This window comes from Puntigrus tetrazona, chromosome 12 (genome assembly GCF_018831695.1).
Source record: "Puntigrus tetrazona isolate hp1 chromosome 12, ASM1883169v1, whole genome shotgun sequence".
Lineage (NCBI taxonomy): Eukaryota > Metazoa > Chordata > Actinopteri > Cypriniformes > Cyprinidae > Puntigrus > Puntigrus tetrazona.
The window spans coordinates 18,978,846-18,992,273 of record NC_056710.1 but is presented as its reverse complement, the minus strand read 5'-3'; the positions used below and the strand labels follow the sequence as shown (position 1 = coordinate 18,992,273).

At 41.2% G+C, this 13,428-nt stretch overlaps 1 protein-coding gene across 15 annotated transcripts in view; it reads right to left on the bottom strand.

Annotated features, from left to right (window-relative positions):
• The window catches only part of ebf3a (EBF transcription factor 3a), a 92,722-nt gene that overhangs the window by 25,338 nt on the left and 53,956 nt on the right, over positions 1–13,428 (bottom strand). For 6 of the 15 annotated variants that reach the window (XM_043254051.1, XM_043254058.1, XM_043254053.1 and 3 more), the window contains exons 7-9: positions 11,400–11,481; positions 7,120–7,264; positions 938–1,071 (exon numbers count right to left, since the gene is read on the bottom strand). In XM_043254051.1, the coding sequence (XP_043109986.1) occupies positions 938–1,071; positions 7,120–7,264; positions 11,400–11,481 (361 nt within the window). The remainder of the gene's footprint in view (positions 1–937; positions 1,072–7,119; positions 7,265–11,399; positions 11,482–13,428) is intronic. The other 9 variants (XM_043254052.1, XM_043254064.1, XM_043254054.1 and 6 more) reach the window with 3 other exon arrangements.

Here is a 13,428-nt window from a genome sequence, read left to right as displayed (position 1 = left end):
CTGCATTGATTTAAACAACTAGAATCCAATGAAACCATTCAAAAATTCCTCCGTTTCTTGTTGTTTGGGGTTGTTTTTTGTGTACATAGAGAGAAATAAAGCATTAACGGTCGGCTAACTAGTTTAAGACTAGTGCGTGGTTGTTGCGAAGGCCTCAGTGGTACATGAACCTATTGAGGAGAAGCTTTTCAAAACCCTGCAAACTTTCTTGTTTTTTTTTTTCTCCTAGCTTTAGAGTTAACGTCAGCAAACAGACCTTGGATTACACCGAGCCAAGGAAAGGCCAAGGGGCAGGAGTCCTGCTAAAATCACCTCCATATGTCTTTCCTTCAGTGTTTTCCTTGCTTTCCCTGGCTCGTTTTTCCCCCTCTGAGATATTTCACCCCTAATTGTTCAATTGTTTTGCAAGACCTCATGGTTCGGCAAGGAACGCGGCGGAGGCCTCTGTGGACTTATTGTGGGGCTGTTTAGCATGCAGTTTGTTTATCTAACTCCTTATCTGCTCTTGTGATTAAACTAGGAAAAGAAAAATAATAAAATAAAATCGAATAAACAAACGCTGATTGGCTCGTTGAGGCTCCAACCGGCAAATATATGCCAGACAGCTTTATCAACTCATAAAGGAACACACTAACCTGAAGTCTTTATTAGCTTCGAACTAATTACGACGCAGCTTCGGCATCCCTTTAGTTCACTCTTATTTATATGTTTATGTGGCGTGAAATGAAAAAAAGTAAATGTAAAGAGACAATAAACGGACGCCAGCGTAATTGCATTAAACCCGTAGAAGCAGGGCTTCATAAACTGTGTATAATCACAGTTTTCACGTAATCACTTTTTATAGAATCTAATGAAGTTCATTAGAAGGCTGTTACAGAAACAAATGGCTGGGCAAATATCTCATGCACAATAAAATGGTTTTACGCCAAAGTCTTACCTCACTCCATACGAGCATGGTGCCAAACACGACCTGTAGTCCATCGAAGAAGTTATCGCCAATGATGATGACCGTGGCTCCTCCAGTGGTCCAGCCTTCACTGGGGCTAATGGCCTTTATGCACGGGGTAGCTGCTTATAACAGGACAAAAAGAACAACTCTTAGGATCCCGCTTTTGTTTGGACACACGATAGCCACATGCAGATCATTCTCACGCTGAGGATAATCAAACCCTGAAGTAAACAAAGCATGAATGATTTGGGCCACGTAAAGACAAAAGACCTGCGTCGTACATCAACCCTTCAGTGTGGAAAACGGCCATTAAACTGTTCGCTAACACAATGAGGGAAAAGAAAACATCGACTGATGTGCCTAGCACCCATCCAGCAGATAAACCACCGTAGTACGGATACGCTAGACCAAATGCGGCCGTTTCTGATAATTAAGCACTGCGCGCGCTAGGACCGTCGATTTATCTGTTGAGCTTTCACAGATCTGAGATCAGTCAATCAAAAGGTTGTGGAGCAAAGCACGGGCAGAGAGCGCAAAAAAGCGGGGATCCGATTTTTCATGCACCCGCTAATTGGGTCGAGCCTTTTCATCCGTAAACTTCGCCTTTGGTTTTAAAACTTCCAACTTTCTCCTCACTTCCAACCCTTTATCTCCCTGTGTCTCTTATGTATTGGTAATGAGTACTTTTCGGGGTATTTAAAATCAGATTTTAGAGACGATGAGGTGGGATTTGTAGGTTTACGACTGAAACCGCGCTAATGGTGACATACACGTGTTCTTAAATGAGAAAATGAGGCCATGGCTCTGACCCCGCCTTTGTCATGAAGTTAGCCAATGGCTCATTATCATACATTATTGCACTGCCCCCCTCCACCCCTGCGGAGTCGAGAGGTGCAATCACAGTTGTAAGCGGTCGGAGGCCCAGGGCGACTCGACCCCCCGTTAACATCTCAGCGCTGCGTGCTTTGATCAGCTTTTCCTCTTCGCTGTGTTGACTCTGTTCTGCCACCCCCTCCAAAGCACCTTTTGAATACGTACTGCCGTGTAAAGAGAGTGCGGATACAACAAGACGCCGCAAATACTGTCCAACAATTCAACCGCAACAGTAGCCCTTCACCTTGAGCTGTTTTCATTTTATTTTACAGCTTTCCCTGCCCACTCCCTTCAATTCTCTTCCAGGGGAAAATACAATGGCATTGTGCTTTTAGATTTTAAGGTCTCAGGGAGATTATTAATAATGCACAGAAAATGGTTGGCCTCTTTGGAAACCCTCTCAGCTTAGAATCTCTCCCCTCCATTAAAAGTGTCTGACATCATTTTCATCAGCCCACAGACTCTGACATCATTTTATCACCCAAAAAATATTCAATACACCACTTATCCCAATACTAACGCTGGTATCAGTTTTTTTTAAATAATTATAAAGATGTATATTATATATATTATGAATATTTACATTTTATACAAATACAACTATATTAAAATGCTCTATGTAATGTTTTTAGAAATAAATATATTATATATTATAAACTATTACTGAAATTAATATATAAAAAAAAGAATAAGTTTAAGTGTATTACTATGTAAGGAATAATTTAAAATAAGAACTATTAAAATCATATAGTAAATCATAAAATATGACTTTTATTATTTATTTTAAAAAGATGACCCCAAAGTCTTCACAAGGTGAATAACAGAAGTCATAGCACTGGTCTGGGACATGTTACGTGCCCGAATTTAAAACTTAAGGTTAGGGGTTTGTTCATGTACTTCATAAGCTCCACTAATAATGCAATAAATGATATATTTATGACGGTTACACGAGGTAAACCTGCAGGGTTAAGCCCATATGTGTGCAGGTCTTTCTCTCTCCTGCCTCTTTGCTGTTCTAGCGGCCCTAGTTAATCAACATTAGGTATTGTTGTGTAGAACAGCCCAGACAAGGCGGCTCTCTTTGTTTGCCTTAATGTTGGACTAGTGGAGGTTATATTTACTCATTTCTCTCAGCTCCCAGAGCACCAGAAGCCCTGAGCTCGCTCACACTCACATTCACACTCACACACACACACACACACACACTGGGAGCTTGCCCTTAACTAGAGCTGTTGACTTCATGCTAATAAGTTCATACAAATTTTCATTTCTGAGGCTTGGGAATGACATTTGCTTTTCTTAATTGCAGGCAGAGCGTTTGAAAGAGGATCAAGTCTCCAAAGACAGACACGACTCCTCATAGGGACTGACCTTCATCAGTGCAACCAATTATAGCAAATCATTCACTAAAAATTACAGTAAACAAATTTACTTTGTGTAGGTGAGCAGAAGGAAGGGAGTGCGTGCACGTGAGCGTGTCTGCGCGTGTGTGAGGTGAGAACGGGCCCACGAGAGGGGCAGTCTGGCAGCTGTGGCCTGAGATCACCATGCATTGCCTCGGAATTCGCAACGCTCCCCCCCGCCATCCCAGAGAAAGGGCTGCCAGACCTCTCGCCCCTCCGCCGCGGAGCATTTGCATACATTCTGCGTGAATATAGAGAGGGAACATGTGTTGAATGGGAAGCATAAAGGAGTGAATTACACAGCCTGTGTTCGTCAGCTAATGATATACGTGCGAAATGCACTCAAGCGGATGATGGAAATTGGAGAAAGCAGACATGGTCTATGGCGGCCCGGAGAGGCCAAGTTCAACACTCCACTAGGAAGTGACGGGCAGGAACGTGTTTTAGCATAGGAGAACAATTTACCAGGGGATGCAGACTGGGCTGTGTTCGAAATAGAAACTAACATTACATGGACTTTCCCACAGCGCATTTAAAAAAAAATTGGGATAGAACCATATATATATATATATATATATATATATATATATAAATAATTTTAAATATTAACATTTTAACATGTTACAAATAATATTACATTAAAATTAACTATTAAAAAAAAATATATATTAAAATGTTAGTATTTAAAAATGTAACTGTATTATTTAATATTTCATGTGATATTTAAAATAAACATATGCAAAATAAAATTGCTAAATAATCGTTTATTTCCAAGCTAATAATCGGATGCCACTCACATGCAATAAAGAAATTTATTTATAAAACAGTTTTATATTTTTGTATATTTATAATTTTTGACGGTCATAATTTTACTTACTATTTATCAAAAATAGAAATTAAAAATTGTATCCAGTATATATGAGCATGTTTTTAAGACTATAAATCAATAAAGCGTGGTAAACTTAATCAAAGAATTAAAACGAATACTACAATATAAAAATTACCATTCCGAGAAGGAATTTGCATGCATGCATGGATGTATAAATGTGTTGAATAATTTTGTGTTGGTTCTTTACGCTCAGAGAAATCGCTGGCTTTGTTTCGACAGGCTTCTTCTGGCTGAAGTGGACGGTCAGCAAGCAAGACTGTATGCGTGTGTGTGTGTGTTTTCCCGTGTGTATTGTTTACAGAACACCACGGCGTCTTGGTGTGAAGCTTTAATCAGACTTGAGTCGTCTTCCATGGCAACATGGCGGCCGTCGTGTTTGTCACCTTCTTCGCTGCACTCCCCAATATTGAGGCACTCTAACAGGTCCCATCCTGCCTGCTGCAACCTTCCTTTGTTCCAGCGCGTAAAATGTCTTGTAATTGTGCAGGGGATGTCCAGATGGCAGGCTGATCCCGGCGCTGATGGGATTAGAGCTCTTACCTCACGTCGGCCCATCTGTCCTCTCTAACTGGCTACGGCCTCACAGACGCCGACCGCTCGTCTTTATTGCATAAACCTAACAACATTACCGCCACTTGGTATGCAAATCAAGCCGGAGCTGTAGGCCCAGACTGGAGGGGGTGCGTGCACAGGCAAGAGAGACTTTCTTTTGCTTGCGCTAAATATCTTCCTCCTCTTTTCTGCCTTGCGCATCACTACATTCGCAGAACCAACGCTAGGCGGTTTCCAAATCGCAGAATATGTGCTTTTGGACAAGGGAGGGGGCTGTCGATTGTGTATGTTGTGTCTGGCTATGTGCAGATGGGGCCGTTTTTTTTGGACGCGAATGCGTGCGCGCATGTTCGCGCCTGTGTGAATTCGTACATATGTTTCTGTGTGGCGTATCTAAATGGCGCTAATGCAAAAGAAACCCTCCTATAGTGTGCGCTCGCCTCTTTCTCCTCCCCCAGGTTTCATTCTCCAGCTGTAAATAATGAAAGGGGCTCATGTGCTCGGAGAGCACAGCAACGGTGAGGGTCCGCTGGGCCATGCGAGAGGGAATTACTTTAAGTTGAAGATCAGAAGGCAGAGTAAATTCACTGTCCAGGAAAATTCGCCTGAATTAGATGATTAGATAAAAGTGTGAGAGGAAAGGAGAAACGGTAGGACCTCCCCATGGCCGCTTTCGAGCTTTCTCGGCTTGCATTTATCACTTTCAAGAATGTGTTTCTAATCTAAACCACCCCGCATCTGCGGCGCAGGCCCGGGCTTGACCGTAAATATGGACGAATTTATATTTTATGACTATATATCCTGTACATGTGTGCACTTCTAGACCAGAATGGAAAGAGATGACAGGTCGAGCCTTTCTCGAGTTTCCTTCCCGGCCGAATGATAAGTTTTAAATGTTCTCCCGAGTTTAAAGAAGTGATTAAACGCCAAGTTCGGCAACTGTCAGATGCTAGGAAACTCTTTCTTTCTGTTTTAACGGCCCCCCGGTTGCCCTTAAAGGGCCAGATATTAGATAGGTAGCTGTAATATTCACTACGGCCCAAATTTGCCATCAGGGGCGGGTGAAACAGCAGGTAACTAAGTGGTGAGAGCATGCGTCTGCGAGGCCGGTGGGTGTTTAAGGAGGAGGTGAGCTTTTAAAACAGTCGGAAATTTAAAAGAGTTGTCAGGAATATCGCCACCACTTGTTACAGTGCTGTCAGACTTCACAGCGAGCGGAAGCGGGATTCATTCTGTGAATATCGTACGCGAGGTCTGGCAATAGAAAGTTTTGATGGAAACTATAAAATTACAAATTATGAACGATCATTTCCCAAGCACGATAAAACCACTGAAATCCGGCTGTAAACACAGTAATGGAAGCTTCGGAAAAGATTTAGAATAAAAAGGGCTCTGCAAACCCGGGCTTTGATGAAGGATAGCCTCAGCAGTGTTTGGGTTGGGCCGTGTTTTTTCTTTCTTTTCCCTCTCGGTCTCACGGGACTCAGGCAGACGAGGGGAGAGGCCTCAACCTTCTTAATTGCTCTCCTAATTAAAGGCGGTTGCTAAGGAAAACACACCTACTATCAAGCGACTACAGTGGAGAGACAAACAATACGTCAGCATACCAAACGCTCGAGCGCTCAGGGCACAAACGTTCAATTACGCTACTTCTGTACTGCGTTTCATCAACGTTAACGCGAGAAGCCGAGAAATAGAAAACAAATATTTTTGCTCGGTTTTTTGTCTCACACGAGCAGGGATTTGATGCGATTTCTCTTGCATCATTAAATATTACTGGCGCTTTGGTTGATATGGTAATTACGGACTGATTAAGACAAAGAAAATACTAATGTTATGTTTTTAAATGAGTAGAGATTATGTTCTGTTTTAAAGCTTAGCCCAGAGATTTGAGTACTGAAGTAGAGCGATCAAAACCAGCTCAGTCTAACAAAGCAGCAAAATCTGAATTTTACCATCCAGTGACTTGCTTTATACCTCCAAGAAGCAAAAAAAAATACAATTGTATATATAAATACAGTGCTGATTAAAACTAAACCTGGATGAAAACCATTTGATAAAAATCGCAACACATATAATCTAAAATACAATCTTCAGAATTGCAAAAAAGGTAAGAAAACGTGGCCCAAAATCATTCGTAAAATCAATCAATCAATCAAACAATGTAAATTGGGTAAATAATCAGGTAGCAACATCAAAAATCTAAACTAAAAAGCTCTAAAGGTACTACTCAGTAGACAGAGAAAGCATGAATATTCTCTAAAAGATGAACTAGCCATGTTTCCTCTAAAGCTTCACTACTATGTATTGTGGATGAGCTAGAAAATGCGGATGTGGATGACTAAAAGAATGTGAGGTAAAAATGTGGAAAAGGGAAAAGGGAAAGGCAGGAAAACAGAAGGAGAAAGTGAGAAAAGCTTGGTAAATAATAGTGTTATGGGAAATGTGCCTACCATTCTCCAGATAAGGAGTGGCCGTACCTTCTGAGGGGTCAAGGCGGCGGGCTCTTCTGCCATGTTTTGAGTTGTTGTGGACGAACATGTTGTCTGACACGGCCAACACGTGACCGTCCACATTGACCGTTGTCGATACAACGACCTGTGAAGAAAACGTAAGGCATGTTTGAAGGCATGTTTCATCTCTACATTGGGCCTTCTGTGCAGTCGATCACAGAAATGTTTCATATTATGTATTTAAATTTTTGTTGGTATTTACTTAAAGCTTTTATGTATAATATATAAAAGTGTTTTAATACATTATGCTATGGTCATGCATAAATGTAACCACAGTTACAGAAACAACCAATGTAAATAAGAATCTAGAAATATCATTAAAAAATAGCGTTTTAAAACTGGTTACCGTTGTTTATGAAAAGATATCGCAAAACGGTAATAGCGGTAATACAATGGTAAAGTGCTATCAATAGGTCATTAAAAATTTTATTGTTTACCATCTAAATACTATTTAATGCATTAATTCATTTGGTGTGAAAATGTACATTAAAATATATACTTATTAGCTAAATTAAAAATACACAGATAAATTACTTAATAACTCCTTAATTAAAAAAGAAAGATATTACAGATGATCTCTGCATTAAAATTTGAGCTCAGAAAGAAATGTACAGAAAAAAAAAATCACATTGAAACTGTTTTTCTCACCAACAGTATGGACTTGATATAAACAGCCTCTACTTAGACTTAGCATAGACTTCATTCAACTAAATGAATCATTTTGCATCCAAAAAATATCAGGCCTGTTTTTGACCAGAGGCCTTTCTGAGTACTTAAAGGCCAGAGAAACAAGAAGGACACTTCTGAGGGCGTCTGCTGGTCTTTATCAGAAACCGAGGCTCTTTTTTCAGATCCCTCTTTGTTGTGGGTCTTATTTGCGAGAAAACGAACACAAAAAGCCTTTTTGGCCTGTGGTGTCGACTCAACATGAGAGCAGGTCTCAGTACAGTTAGCGGATGAACCCAGCGCGCCTCTGATCAGTAGGGTCCTTTGGACACGGACGCACACGCGCCACACACACACACCGCGTTCGTGCCTTTGTTTATTTGACTTCTCTCCTCCGTACCAGTGAGGCTTTATTTTGAATGCTGACAACCGTGCGACCACTCCACACCTTCGAAACAATAACCGCAAACACATTTGCCTCGCTAAGCGCTGGAGCTTGAACCTGTGCCCATTGTTTATTTTCCAAGCCAAGCAGGAGGGAGCGAAACAAGGGAAAAGTTGCTCGCTTTTGCAGTCTTACTAGGTTTGGTGGAACTACTCCCCGCGGGCTTCACATTATTAAAACAATACGTTATATCACTATAATCCGAAAAAAGAGTCTGTTTTCACACCTTAAGCAACGAAAGATGACTCGCGTGGTTCAATACGCTTCGTGTAAGCTGGCACGCCGTCTGACTGCTAATGACCTAGCCTGAATTCGAACGGGCTACTGTTAGCTATGGCTCAAATCTGCTTAGAAACTTCCAAATAAAGCCGCTCACTTTAAATAATCAGATTAACACGTAGCGTTTGACGTGTGTCCAAACTAGTCTTGACCCGCTATAAACACTTTTTCCCAAAAATGGAGGACACTAATTCTAGGTGTCAAACGCTAAATCGAATTTGCTTAATGAAGGTGAAAAATGTTTAACATCGTCTTATTCTGGTCCTCGGTCGCAATAGGTCGTTGTATTCCTTTCTCCAAACGAAGCGCCGTGCAGGAATCGACTCTATATAAAGCGCATTTAATTTCTCATTTGAAGAATATAATTAACCTTTGTAAGAAGGAGAGCCTCTTTTTTCCTATTTAAAGGAGACACTTGGGCGGTTACATGAGCGCGCGTGTTAGATAAAGGACGAGAGGCTTGTCTGAGAAGAACCAGCCGAGCCCTTGTCAATCAAAGAGAGGCCTCCATTTTGAAGCACTGTGGCTTTTTTCACAAAAGGCTACAATTAGTGTTTAATCTGCCACTTAAGGTGAACAGAAATAAGGGGAGAGTCTCTCATCTGCTCCATCATCCATTAGCAGCCACTCAAATGCAGCCTCCGGCCTACAGATCGCTAGCTCACCCTATTACATTGATCTATAGATTTATTGATTAGCTGTTTTATCTTATTAGTCACAGTAAGGACCGCGATGAAGAAGGGTGGCAGATCCTCAAAAGAAAAAGAATTTGAGAAGAGCTCCTCTGATAGCAGATGAGGGGGTTGCTTTGTTTTTGTTGATCTGTTTACTAAAGAGGGCTGCCCATACAGTTGCATTGAGAGAATGAGGCTCGTTTAGCATCTGAATGAGGAGAGGGGTTGGAGGGTGGGATGCCATATTGTGGGGGGTCTGAGGTGGAAGTGGAGCAGTTACAATCTGGAGTATTCCCTCTGTCACATTCACAGTCAGGAGTCACGATAAGGATGATATTTGAGGACTATTTACAACAAATAAGATGCGATTAATGTTCACAAACAACTTTGTGCATTACACAGTCGATTTGGATGTAAAAATGAATTATTAAAAACCGACAAAATAATTGAAATAACATTTTAAACATTTATAAATAAAAACCATAAATGTAAAAGTACACATAATTAAAAAAACAACTTTCATTAAAAGGAAAAAAGGACACTGAAATAATCTGGAAATAATATTTAATAATAAATTAATTAATAAGGATAAAATATAAATCATAAATAAAAAAACTAATTGTTAAATAAATAATATTAATAATTAATCAATATATAAATAATAATTTAAATGTAATAAACAAAAATTGGAATAGGAAGATAATTAAGTGAATAAAAAAATAATAATGGCAATTAATTTTTATTAAATTAAAGCCTTTTTTTTACATTAAATGCAATTGTGAATGTCCAAAAGACATGGTGTGAGTAGGCCTCTCTCAGGAAAATAAAGGAAAAGACAGGACCACAGGAAAAAAAGAAAAAGAAAATGGAATGGCAAATGGGGGAAGATAGAGACCCTAAAAGCATGACCTTGCCATGAGATCATGGAGAAAGGAACATGAGTGAAATTTATTCTGGAGGTGGCATTTAGCTTAGCAGAGCAGAGTTTAAGGGTTAGCGCTGGAGGAGAGGTGTCTTGTTAATGGACTCTTCTCACAGACTGACAGGCATCACGGCTTTGGGTCATTTGTCTCACAGGCTGCTTTTGCTTGGAATTTTCTGCTGATTATGATTTCAAAAAATTGACGCTGTCAAAAGCTCTCACCGCAGGGTTGTTTAAATTATTTTGAGCAAAGATACCAGAATGTGGAGCGTAGAAGGGAATGTTTTGGTTGTGAAGGGAGATGTTTCCTTGACGGAAGTTTTGAGGAGATAAGAACAGATTCCTGACTGATGGAGCAGAGAAGTCAGAGTGAATGAATGAACAGAAACAAGTGTTATTTGAAGATACAGTGGCATTAGTATGGCTCTCCACACACACACACCTAAAACAGGTGCTGAGGCAGAGAAGTGTAAATAGGTTGAAAACCCAGACATGCTGTTACAGCGAGAGAAAGAGAGGTCCAGTGACTTTATTGTGGGGAGGCACATCCACTGTGACGGATGTTTCTTTTACTCGGCGTGCAGACAGAAAGGACACTTCCTCTCACGCCGGCTCTGACCTTCTGCTCTGGAAGCATGGATCAATATCAGTGAAGACACTTGACGTTCCAAAGCATGAAAAATGGAAGTTGTGCAAACGGCTGCACCACTGCTGCCCGCTCGACAATACATCTATATAACCACAAGTATATAAACACACATCCTTGCAGCACTGGGTTAAGTGGAGCTGTCACACACACATATAATGAAGTCCAAGGCTGCGGCCTTTCTGCCTTCTGTGATTGAAAGGTAACACACAGAAATAGAGGTATATAAATGAATGAAGATAGTGTAGAAATATAGTGCGGATAAATTTGTGTAGTACATAAGAATATATGATAGAATTGTAGGTAGGTAGGTAGGTAGGTAGACTGACTAGATAGATAGATAGATAGATAGACACTGAGGGTTTATTTTTATGTGCATAACATTTGGAATGTGCTTCAGCAGAATTGCAGAATCGAAGCATCTCTGGAGGAGACAGCTCTGGCCTTCGACCGGGTCCAGGCAGCCCGTTTAAATATATCCACAAAGCGATACACCATACAGCTACCCCAGCAAGCGGCCTGTTTTTCACATTATAATGTGTGTGTGTGTGTGTGTGTGTGTGTGGAGAGAGAAAAAGAAAACATTACCTGGAATCTGCGCATGTCCCGTGGGTTTCCTGCATTCTTCAGGCAGTTCTGATTACACTTGAGGAAGAATTTCAAAAAGAATCTGCAAGAGAAGACAAAGAGAGGGAAAACTCCACGTTAGACAATCAATCCAGCAAAAAAAACGAGAGAAAACCGGCACGGAACAAATCGATAGCGCAAAATACAACCATAGACTTCACAGCACAGAGAGTCCAGGACGTCCACACACAACACGACCGGCACAAAAGCGTGATCAAACCGACAGCTGGATTCACCTTGTTTCTAGATAATTCCCCTCAGAGTAATGATCATTAGTGTTTTGTTCCTCACCCTCCCACGACCTCCCTGTCTCTCTGTTTATCTGTTTTTCAGTCTGTCCGTGTGGCTGACGCATCCAAATCCCACAGTTCCCCACAGAACCCATCTGCCCGTCACTGACAGGAAGTCAGTTAATATTCCGCCCCCCTCTTTCCTCCCCTGTTCTACCCTGTAATTAAGGCTTAACGTGCTCAATGGGGAGGTAAACCAGCACACCTGAGCCCTGCTCATCACAGACGAGGACCGGCGAACGGGGTAGGAGACCTAACGAGGTGAGAGCGGCCCGCAAACTTACAGTCCTGTTAGACAATTAGACACACCCCGCCACCGGGACAACAGCACCCGGTAATTATTGCGCAAATTACTAACTGCATAATCTGTTCGGCAAATGTCATGTGTGCGCGAGAGTCAGAGAAGGTCCCATCGGACGGGCCCTCGCACACGCGCACCTTGAGAACTAAAACCTGGTGTTTTTAAGAGGCAAAGAGACACTTCAAGAGTCCTTCAAGAGAAGGAAGACGGATAAGAGGGCTTACGGGAAGAGGAAGTTGAAGGCTCGTACAGCTGGTGCCACACTCCTCGTACAACAGGAAGTGGTTCGTTTAAGAGGAATACCACTTGTAGAAAAAAAATGGGAGAAATTGCAATGGACGTCAGAAGAGCCGACTGAATTTATGATAAATTGTTTTTTTTGAGCCATTTGTTTGCAGCTATAGAGTGAGAAAAAACAAGATGGATGGATGGATGATAGAGAGAACCATATAAATATAGACAAATGGATAAATGATAAATATAAATGGATGGAAGGAACAATAGATAGAATCATAGGTGGATAGATGGAATGACAGAACTGAATAAATGAACTATAGACAGACATATCAATGGATGAATGGAAAGAACTATAGATAGGCTAAATCATAGAACCATGGAATGGGTGGATGAACGAACGGAACCATAAATGACAGATTAATAGATGGATGAATTATAGATAGGTAGAACCATAGATGGAGGATGGATAGATCCATGGATGGATATTACTGTTCGGACATATACATATGCAATTTTGAAAACAATTTTGGACATTTCAGTCTGACCTATTGGAAATCGCCAATATGGTCACTGAGTGAGATTACTTTTCCTAAAAGGGGCCGCAGTTCTTCCAGTAATATCCAGCAGGTGGAAAATTTGTCTTTGTATATGGATGTCCATGTCCACCAATATTTACCTCAGCGTTTCAACCCTTGAGAGGCCGGACGTACGGCGTAAAGGTCCCTCGTTCTCTCGCTTGCGTTCACGCTACGGTGTCATGCATTGCAGATTGTGTTCAGTGTTGAGTTAACACATGTATTTCACTAGGTAAACAGTGTGTGTATGCAGGATGAAGTCTCTCATTCGGACTCTCCGATGGGACCGCGAGCCGAGCAATATATCACTGTGTGAAATGACATCTGCAACCCTGAACACCCCTCCACTTCCAATTCTCATTTATATACAGTCACCCTTTCCTCCCGACAGAGGGAATGTTTAGGATTGAGACAGATTGAGGAAAAGTAGGAGAAAGGCGAAGCAAGGGCCCCGAAGGTGGCCTTGGTAGTTTCTGAAAATGTTTTGTGACCGGCGTCAATAAAAAGTGAATTTCAGCATCGCTGGGGTGAGCGTAAAGAAAGATGGCAGTCATAACAACCAGAAGAAGCCAAAAAGGCGTCTGCTG